The following is a 9,199-nucleotide window of genomic DNA, read 5'->3' as shown; positions in this document are numbered from 1 at the left end:
ATATGCTATAAATTTAAGAGGTTGCCATGGCCACCGCGCGCCCATTGGCCGACGGGCCCCCTACGTGCCGCGCCACGTCACCAAATCTGAATAAGGATGCGCGAATTAGGCGGCGGCCAGACAAAGATGAGGATCGGGACCGCTTGAAAGTGGGGGAAAGTGCCGGCGCTTCCGCCACCGGGGAAAGCCGCTCGGCAGAGCCGAGGCCAGCAGCCACCCAAGATATACTGGGGCGCGCGGCCCGGGGCATGAGGCTGTGAACGCCACCAGTCCCCACCCCACCGCGGGCAGCCTAGCGCCAGGCCCAGCAATCACCCGAGGACTTGACCGGCTGAGTCTTGGTTCGGACCGGACTCGTCCGGCGGCGGCCGAGAGAAGAGGCAGAGAGCAGCGGCGGGGCTGGGGGCCCGAGGGCCGGGGGCCCGAAGGGAGGTCGAGGCGGCCCGAGCCGCCGGGGCGCGGGGCTATGATGGTGCACTGTGCCGGTTGCGAGCGGCCCATCCTCGATCGCTTTCTGCTGAACGTGCTGGACCGCGCGTGGCATATCAAATGCGTTCAGTGCTGCGAGTGTAAAACCAATCTCTCGGAGAAGTGCTTCTCACGCGAGGGCAAGCTGTACTGCAAAAATGACTTCTTCAGGTAAGAGGCCCGTGCCGCCCCTGCTTGCTGCCCGCGCACCCGCCCCGCGCGCGCTCCGTTGGGGCACCGGGGAACGGGAGAGACCCACCCCAGCCTCCCGGTCTCACCAGCTTCAGTGGGGAGCCGGCTCGCCCAGCAAGCTCTGCAGTCCTCCGGCCAGCAAAGGCCGGAACGCAGGCGGAGTGAGAAGAACGCGGTTGGGCTGCTTCTAGCTCTTTTCCAGGGCGGCTTGGATCGGTGGTGGGGCAGGGGGAGGAAGCCTGACTAACTTGCTCCACACTCGTCTCTGCCCGTTCCTAGTCGGCATCACCCCCGGGTGGGAGCTTCCAGCTAGGCTCTGAGAGACTAAGGATTCTGGCGAAGTTAGGGACAGCTGAGGGCTTCTCCCACTAGGCAGAGTGCGGGGTGTCCAGAGGCTGGGCTCCGGGCAGGTAGGGTTCCCAGGGCCTTTCTGGACAAACAGAAACTTCCCAGCTCCAGAGGGGGCTCAGCCAGAAAGATCTCTTCTGGTGATGGGAAGGGAATCTTCTCCTCAATCCCCCCATCCACATCCCCTCCCCCCACTGGCCCCAAACTCTTTAAACATTTTCTCTTCTGTTGAAAGTACAAACGAAATGAAGCTGGATACGGACCTGCAGGGTCTACCCTTGCTGCCCACTCGGGCCCTCAGGCAGATCACAGAGATCACTTCTCTCAGTCTCGGTTTCCCAGCTGAGAAATGTTGAGGGTTGGCCTGGAAGACTGTGGGGGTTTTGGCTGCTCGGCCTGGCCCGCTTCCCCACGGGTGCCCAGAGTCGGCTTTGTGAGTGCGAATTCCAGGCGCAGAGAGAAGAGGGGGGTGTGATTAACGCCGTGCAGAAAGGCTGCTCACCGGCCTCAGTGAGCTGACACTGGGGAATTTGAATAGGAGAAAATGTCAGGCTCGCCTTTACACGTGTAAGCTCCCCGGCCCCAGAGGCCCAAGGCCCCTAATGTGGTGGTGCTTGCGAAGCACCTAATGATTTTTGATAAGGTGCATATGGCCAATTATGCTGCCGGATAAGGCCAAAAGTGACTTATGGCTTCTAATGCCCTCACTACATCAACGTCACCCAAATTCGCCCTGTTTAGAGACATGGGTGTGAGTAGACATGGGGCCCCAGGGCCCTGGGCCCTCGCTCTCTCTCCCCCTGCACCTCGCTGCTCCCGCTTCTCCTCATCCCTCCCAGTGCCAGTCTGCACCATCCATTTCGGGGGACGCCGGCCTTCTCCCAGCATTCTTGGAAGAAAGAAAAGGATTTAGACCGGGAACACAGAAAAGGAGGCATTGGAGAGATCCCGAGTTCTGGCCATGCAGGTTTAGGACGGCCTACTGATCACATGTCCCCCTCCCCTGCCTGCCAGGGTCTGGGATCTGGGGACTGGGAAGTCCAGTCCCTGCCTTCCAGAATCCGTAGGCCCCTGACCAGCTCCAGTGGGGCCCAGAGCAGGGCCTGGAAAGTCTACAGCATTGGGAATCAGCAGAGGCTCTCTCCTTCCTGCTTAGGTTCAGCTCAGGAGAGGGGGCCCCTCCGTGCTCCATTGCTAGGACCCACCAGCCAGGCTGATTGACGCCACCTGGATCCCAGCAGACTGTTAAGGATCCAGAAGGCAAAGCCGAGAAGTGGTCCCAACCCGGCCTGCCTGACTTTAAAATCCTTCCTGACCTCAAGAGCAGAGTTTGCCTGGAGCATCCTGGGGCGGATCTGGTAGGGGTGGGTGGTGGAGGAGGGACACAAGTTTGGGTGCTCTGGGCCTTCTCCTGGGCTGAAGGCTGCGCCCAGCAGAGTTCAAACAAACCCGACCACCGAGGCCCGAGAGTCCCAAGCTCAGTCCTGGGTGTTTCGGCTCCCGGCTGGCATTTCCGGCCAGGGAGGACAGGACTGGCATCTCCTATTGACAGATGTGGAAATGGAGGCTTCTCAGGAGCGAGGGCGGGGCAGGAGGAGGTCAGGGCTTCGGGGAGGATGGGACGCTGGGCTGGCCTCAGGTGACAAGCCTTGTCGCGTCCGCAGGCGCTTTGGCACCAAGTGTGCAGGCTGTGCGCAAGGCATCTCGCCCAGCGACCTGGTACGCAAGGCCCGCAGCAAAGTCTTCCACCTCAACTGCTTCACCTGCATGGTCTGCAACAAGCAGCTCTCCACGGGCGAGGAACTCTACGTCATCGACGAGAACAAGTTCGTGTGCAAGGACGACTACCTGAGCTCGTCCAGCCTCAAGGAGGGCAGCCTCAACTCGGGTAGGAGGCCCTCGCCCCTCCCCAGCCAAGCCCCAGCGCCCTCCCTACTTTGCCCCCTGGCTGGAGGCGGTGCGGGGGCTCAGAGCTCTCCACTCCGAGGTCAAGGCACACGGAGGGGCCGTGGGGGGCTGGCGTTTGCAGCCAGTCTCTCAGCATACTTGCCACTCCAGCTCTTCCCCTGCCCTCCTCCAATTCTTGTCCAAGCGGTCCTCCTCCTCCTCCTCCACCTCCTCCTCCACCTCCTCCTCCTCCAATTTGGAACCGTTTCCCCTTTCCGAGTCTTTGCAGCTCCTGGTAATTTCTAGCTGCATAGTGAGGACAGTAATTGGGGTCTGCAGGAAGGCGAGGTGGGAAAGGAAGATCCCAGGCCAGGAGGGCGTCAGGACCCTCCTCGCGTCCCCTCTCCCGAGAGCGCGCCTCCCCCTTTCGCAAGCCCTAGCTGAGAAGTGCTGAGAGGGCGTGAGAAGGGCCCCTCGGAAGGCCCGGCCCCGCCTGGAGGGAGTGGGCGGGCGTCGGCCCCTGGGGGAGGGGCTGTGGCAGGTTTGGGGTGGGAAACCCGCCGTGGTTGGTGGTGGCCGGGGCCGCCGGGAACCCGCTGTCGGACCGGAGAGGTCTCGGGCCGCCGCTGACGTCCGGTTCCCTTCCCGCTCCGTCCGCCCACAGTGTCGTCCTGTACGGACCGCAGCTTGTCCCCGGATCTCCAGGATCCACTCCAGGACGATCCCAAGGAGACCGACAACTCGACGTCGTCGGACAAGGAGACGGCCAACAACGAGAACGAGGAGCAGAACTCGGGCACCAAGCGGCGTGGCCCGCGCACCACCATCAAAGCCAAACAGCTGGAGACGCTGAAGGCCGCCTTCGCCGCCACGCCCAAGCCCACGCGCCACATCCGCGAGCAGCTGGCGCAGGAGACCGGCCTCAACATGCGAGTCATCCAGGTGCGGCCCTGGCTGGGCCAGCCCGCCCCAGCGCCGCTGCGTCCGCGAGCAGGGAAGCTCGGAGGAGCCTCGCACCCAGCCTCCTTGGCTAAGAGCGCGCCGAGTTGAATCCAGGGGCAGGCGGTGCGCCAGAGGTCGGGGCCCCAGCCCCGACTGGTCACACTCCTAGCCGGCCCTGCTGTCTTCCAGCGGTGTCGTCCTGGGAGGGTCACTTCACCTCTCTGATTCCCGCCCCTCGCCCCTTTCAAGGAAGGTTTTAAGCCTCGCTGGAGTACGGGGACCTTTCCCTTCCTCCCATCCTCTGAGCAGAGAAAGAGGCGCTGTTTGTTCTCCGCGTGCTCCCTCCGGGCGCCCGACAAACGGCCAGAGCCTGGCTGGGGGAGGCGAGGGGCCGAGACCAGCGCCTTGCCGAGCGGGAGGCCTTTATAAAGCCGTCACACCGCGGACGGGCCAAGGACCAGGAAGACCAGCTCTTTATGAGTCGCCCCACGGGTCCGCGAAATCCTTCACCCTTGGCTGGTTCGCCGAGGCCCCTCTCCACCCCTCTGGTCTAATCCGGCCCGGCCCCCCGGCTCAGGGCATTCTTGGTGCGAAGGAGGCGCTAGGACCCAGCAGGGGCGGCCAGGGCAGGGAAAGAAGGGGACCCAGATCGGATCTCAAGGCCCCCTCCTCTGTCCCAGGTGTGGTTCCAGAACCGACGGTCCAAAGAACGCCGGATGAAACAGCTGAGCGCCCTGGGCGCCCGGAGACACGCCTTCTTCCGGAGTCCGAGGCGCATGCGTCCGCTGGGCGGTCGCTTGGACGAGTCGGAGATGTTAGGGTCTACTCCGTATACCTACTACGGAGGTAAGCACCCCGCCTTGGACGCGGTGCCCCACACCTAGGTCAGTGCTGGTTGAGAGGGCAAGCCTGGATCCCTGCGATCTGGGGTGCCCGGGGACCCCTTCTTCCTTTCTACCCACGAAAAACATACACAATCATGAACACACCTTAAGAGACACGCATCAACAGGGGCAGACCCACGCTCAGATACTCCCTGGACAGAAAATGAGATACATGCGTTCACTCACCCATGCCTCGATGCCCACAGATAAACAAATGAGACAGTGACACGCAGGACCCACACGAGACCCACGTCTAGACACATGATCACCCACAACCAACACAGGTATACCCCACCCCCTCGGTATACTGACAGACAAGCTGACACTCTCCAGCTCAAGCACTCAGCATGTACCCCATCCCAGCCTGACACGCAGCCTTCTGCTTCCCCCGGCCCATAGGCGGGCCTGGCGTATTTTGGCACCAGCAGGAAAGCAGGCCCTGGCAGGCAGCATCAACAGTAGGGATGGAGGAGTCAGAGGTCTCCTGGGGTCACCCCCTCGCTATCTTTCAAGACAGCACCTCCTTTTCCCACCTCGGGGACCATGCACACAGCATCCGGACCGTTTAGCCCAGATGCCCGGCAGTTGGGCGGGTTTTGCTGGACTAGGACTCTGGCCCACCCACCCAGCTGCAAGAACACCGGGGCTCATCAGGACTGGGGGCCGGGGAGGAGGGGGGAGCGAGAATTGAGCCAACCTAGTTATCCACTCTGGGTACTTAGGGCTGCAGGGGGCAAGGAGCCCAGCGTGGCCCAGAAGAATTCCTCTGTTGCTGTTAGCAGGCTCAGGCCTGGGTGTACTCTCCTCTTCCTTCCTCCTTCTCTCTTCTGTCCTCCCTTCTCCCCTCTGCGAACACTTCACTCTCCTGGATGACCTCTCCTGACTCCCTCACCTCCTGTTTTGTTGAGACCCATTTGCTCCGGGGCACTATTAGACTGACTCACCCTTCCCGCGCATCCCAGACTTGTGGGCTCTAGGAAGGCATCTCTCCTTCTATTCCTGAGCCTCTGATTTTGGGGAGCCCCCAGGAATGCCTTTGCCTGAGAGGGATCTCTGCTCAACCCAGACTGGGGAAGGGGGTGGTCCTAGTAACCCAGATTGGTGAGAGGTGACTTCTTTTAGAAAAGTCAGTTGGATGGCCGTGTGGAAGGGGAGGGCTAGGATCCCGGGTACCCAGGCAGACCCAGAAGGAAAATAAGAGTACCCTCTACCAGCTTTGTTTTACCCACAGGCCTGGGAAGTTAGCTTCTCTGGCCCGGCCAGGGTCCCCAGAAACTGTGGCTGAAAAATGGTGATGTGCTTTTAGGGAGGAGACTGAGATGGCAGGGCAGGTACAGGCGCCAAAGGGAGTCGGCCTAGTTTACTTGTCCTGGGGCCTCTACTCACCGACTTTCTTCACCTGTCTTTGCCTCCTTGCGCGCAAAATCTCCGCCCGGCGCAGGGAGGTTGGCGGGGCGGTAACAGTCCGGAATTTTTCCCCGCCTGGGTAATTAACCAAGGTTTCCCCTAGGACCAGCGTGCCTCCCGCCAATCCGACCGCCTTTTCTACCCCCATGTCTGCTGGATAGGGTGGGGGCCTGGACACGCGGAGCCCCTCTTTCCCTGGAATGGGGGGGGGGGACGGCCGCGGACCCCCGGCCCCAGGGAGGCAGCCCCGCCTAATCCGCGCTGGGAGATCCCGGCGGCGGCGGCCGGCAGCGGGCGAGAAAGGGGCCGGGCGGCGGGGCCGGCGGCTCCCCGTGGGAGCGGGGACAAAGCCCCAGCTGCGGCTTTTGTGCCCTTTTCAGACGGCGTTTGTTCCAATTACCTCCGGCCCGGCCGCCATATGGGCGGAGGCGGCGCGCTCCGCGCGGGGGCCGAGGCCCTCGCTGGCTAGCCGGCTCGCTACGAACCGTGGCCGTCCCCATCGCCGTCCCTTAGGGGCCCCAAAATCGCCGCTTCCAACCTCTCTAGTCACTTACGGGGAGAATGGAATGAGTGGTTTTTAAAAAGTAATTGGCGACCGTTTTGGCTGTTGCCTAAACCGTCTCCAAACCCGCCTCCGGACACTCCCCATTTGGACTGATGTCAGGGAAGGTTTGGGGAGGGAAGGGGGCGGCAGGGGGAGTCCAGCCCTCGGCCCGGCGACAGACCCAGGCCCTAAACAGGAGGCGTGAGTTTGCTGAAGAGACCCCGGCTTCCGGACGCGCTGGTGTTCCCTCCGCCCAAAGCGGGTTATTGTCAAGGGTGCGCCTTTCGTGGGGTCCCACGGCCCACTCATTCAGGGGGCGATCCGAGGGGGAGGGGAAAAGGCTCTGTCCTCTGTTCGGAAGGGCTTAGGGAAGGGGGCTTTAGGAGGAGGTCACGGGAATTGACTGAGAAACACTTTGTCGAGAATGGGCGGGCCTGTAATCTGGAGCCACTGCGTTCCCCGAATTTGTGGGCAAAATTCGAATCTGTGCATGGGCCGATAGCTATCACCAGATTAGTAAAAGGGCTCAGTGTCCCCCAAATGCCCCCAAAACTTTGGGAGTCCTGGCAAACCCACCCCGGGGGACCCAGCTTTTACCCCAAGGCGCACGGATCTCTCGACGTGGCCTGGCGAGTGTTCTTATCGTCCCCCCCCCCCCCCCCCAAATCTCTGAGGCTCAGCTTTGTCCATTCCTGGCCAGGTGAGGCCGGGGCCGCTGGTCGGGCCCCACATTCACCGGGGTAGACGAGGGGGCGCAGCGCAGGAAGGGGAGGGCGCGGAGGCCGCCCGGCATGGTTGCGCCCAGGTTTCGGCGGCCGGGCCAAGCTCGCCAGCGCCACTGCGCTCCGGCTGCGCTTCTCCCAGGCGGGGTTGCCGCCCGATCGCAACCATTTCACCTTCCGCTCTCTTTCCGCCATCTCTGCCTCCCTGCCCTGCTCCTCTCCCGGGTCTCTCAGCTCCCGGGCCTCTCAGCCCCTGTGTCTCTGGCCGTCTGTCCGACTCGACTCGCGCGTCTCCGGACGCCTCTGTCTCTCCCCCCCTTCCATCTTGTTCCTGGGTCTCTCCCCGGGCTTTTTCTGCGTCTCTAACCACACAGCCGCCTCAGCTTTCTCTTTCCGGCTCCTGGACTATCTCTGTTTTACTCGAGTAACGCCGGGTGTCCATCTCAGGCGTGGGTTCAGTGACTGAGTCTCCTTTCTTGCCGCCCCACGGACTCTGGGTCTGGGGTGTCTCCTTGCGCGCTGTCCTACCCATCTCTCCCCGTCTCTTTATCTGGCAGTTGTCCAGTGCGTCTTGCTCTCTGTGTATCTCTCGCCAGCTCTAAGACACTGTCTGGAATCCTCTGTCTCTTGTGCTTCCCCCGTGATCTCTGTCTCCTCTCTGTCTCTGAGTCAGGGAACCTCTGATGTTGAAAGGTGTGTGTCCTTCATCGTCCCTGAGTCTCTGCCAGCTCCTGAGACTGTAGCCTTTCCGTCTCACTGCTTGTCTGTCTCCCCAGCACGAACTCCGGGTCTGGCCTTCCGTCTCACTGGCCTGCCTCTCCCTTGGTCTCCGCAGGCCTCTCCACGGGTCTCTCTCTAACCTCGAGTCTGTATCGCGTGGTCCCCATGAACGTCCTGTCCCGCCAGCCCCAACCGCATCTGCACCTCTCTGCCCTTGGTCTCCCTGGGTCCCCTCCCCTGGATCTCCTGCCCCAGGTCCCTTGAGTCCTCCCTACGCGACCTCCCCATCTCTCACTCTCCCCTCTGCCGCCCTGTCCCCTCCGCAGACTACCAAGGAGACTACTACGCGCCAGGGGGCAACTATGACTTCTTTGCGCACGGCCCGCCGTCGCAGGCTCAGTCCCCGGCCGACTCGAGCTTCCTGGCCGCCTCCGGGCCCGGCTCGACGCCGCTGGGCGCGCTGGAGCCGCCGATCGCCGGCCCGCACACCGCCGACAACCCCAGGTTCACCGACATGATCTCGCACCCGGACACGCCGAGCCCCGAGCCGGGCCTGCCGGGCTCTCTGCACCCTATGCCGGGCGAGGTGTTCAGCGGCGGCCCCAGCCCCCCCTTCCCTATGAGCGGCACCAGCGGCTACAGCGGACCCCTGTCGCACCCCAACCCTGAGCTCAACGAGGCCGCCGTCTGGTAAGGCCACCGGGCCGGGCCGCCCCCCCGCGCTTGGCCCTGGGGACCCGCCCGGCCGGCCCCCGCCCCCCCAACCTCACCCCGGACGCAGCCTCCCTAAGCCAAAACGCCCGACGTGGACACGGCTCTCTCTCTCTCGAGTCCGAACTCTACCGGCAGCTGCTTCTCGGCTGGGCGCGAAGGAGGAGGACCGCCCCCCGCCCCCCATCTCCTTCCTCCCACCGCGGCCTCCCCGGGAACCCCCTGCCAGCGTCTCCCGGCAGCCGCGAGCGATTTCTTGGGACCAAAGTTAACACTCCGGAGGGTCAAGAGATTTCAAGCACGCTCCAGGCTTCCCCCGACCTCTCCCCCAACCCACACACCACCTCTTTGGACCAAGAGAGGGCTGAAGCCAA

The 9,199-nt window shown here is 63.0% G+C and overlaps 1 protein-coding gene across 1 annotated transcript; it reads left to right on the top strand.

Moving 5' to 3' along the window:
• The first annotated feature begins 466 nt into the window (after nt 1-466).
• Nucleotides 467-8,808, top strand: LHX5 (LIM homeobox 5). The gene is made up of 5 exons (XM_065903675.1): nt 467-639; nt 2,673-2,896; nt 3,560-3,837; nt 4,518-4,683; nt 8,441-8,808. Exons 1-5 carry the CDS (start codon nt 467-469, stop codon nt 8,806-8,808), a joined length of 1,209 nt encoding a protein of 402 aa, XP_065759747.1.
• Nucleotides 8,809-9,199: the final 391 nt, after the last annotated feature.

Source organism: Muntiacus reevesi, chromosome 13 (genome assembly GCF_963930625.1).
Source record: "Muntiacus reevesi chromosome 13, mMunRee1.1, whole genome shotgun sequence".
Lineage (NCBI taxonomy): Eukaryota > Metazoa > Chordata > Mammalia > Artiodactyla > Cervidae > Muntiacus > Muntiacus reevesi.
The sequence above is the reverse complement of the archived record's forward strand: the minus strand, read 5'-3'. Positions and strand labels throughout refer to the sequence as shown.

Coding starts and splice junctions, on each gene's coding strand:
- LHX5 (XM_065903675.1), top strand. CDS start 467: ATGATGGTGCACTGTGCCGGTTGCGAGCGGCCCATCCTCGATCGCTTT. Junction 2,897..3,559: donor GGAGGGCAGCCTCAACTCGG/GTAGGAGGCCCT, acceptor GTCCGCCCACAG/TGTCGTCCTGTACGGACCGC. Junction 4,684..8,440: donor TCCGTATACCTACTACGGAG/GTAAGCACCCCG, acceptor TCCCCTCCGCAG/ACTACCAAGGAGACTACTAC.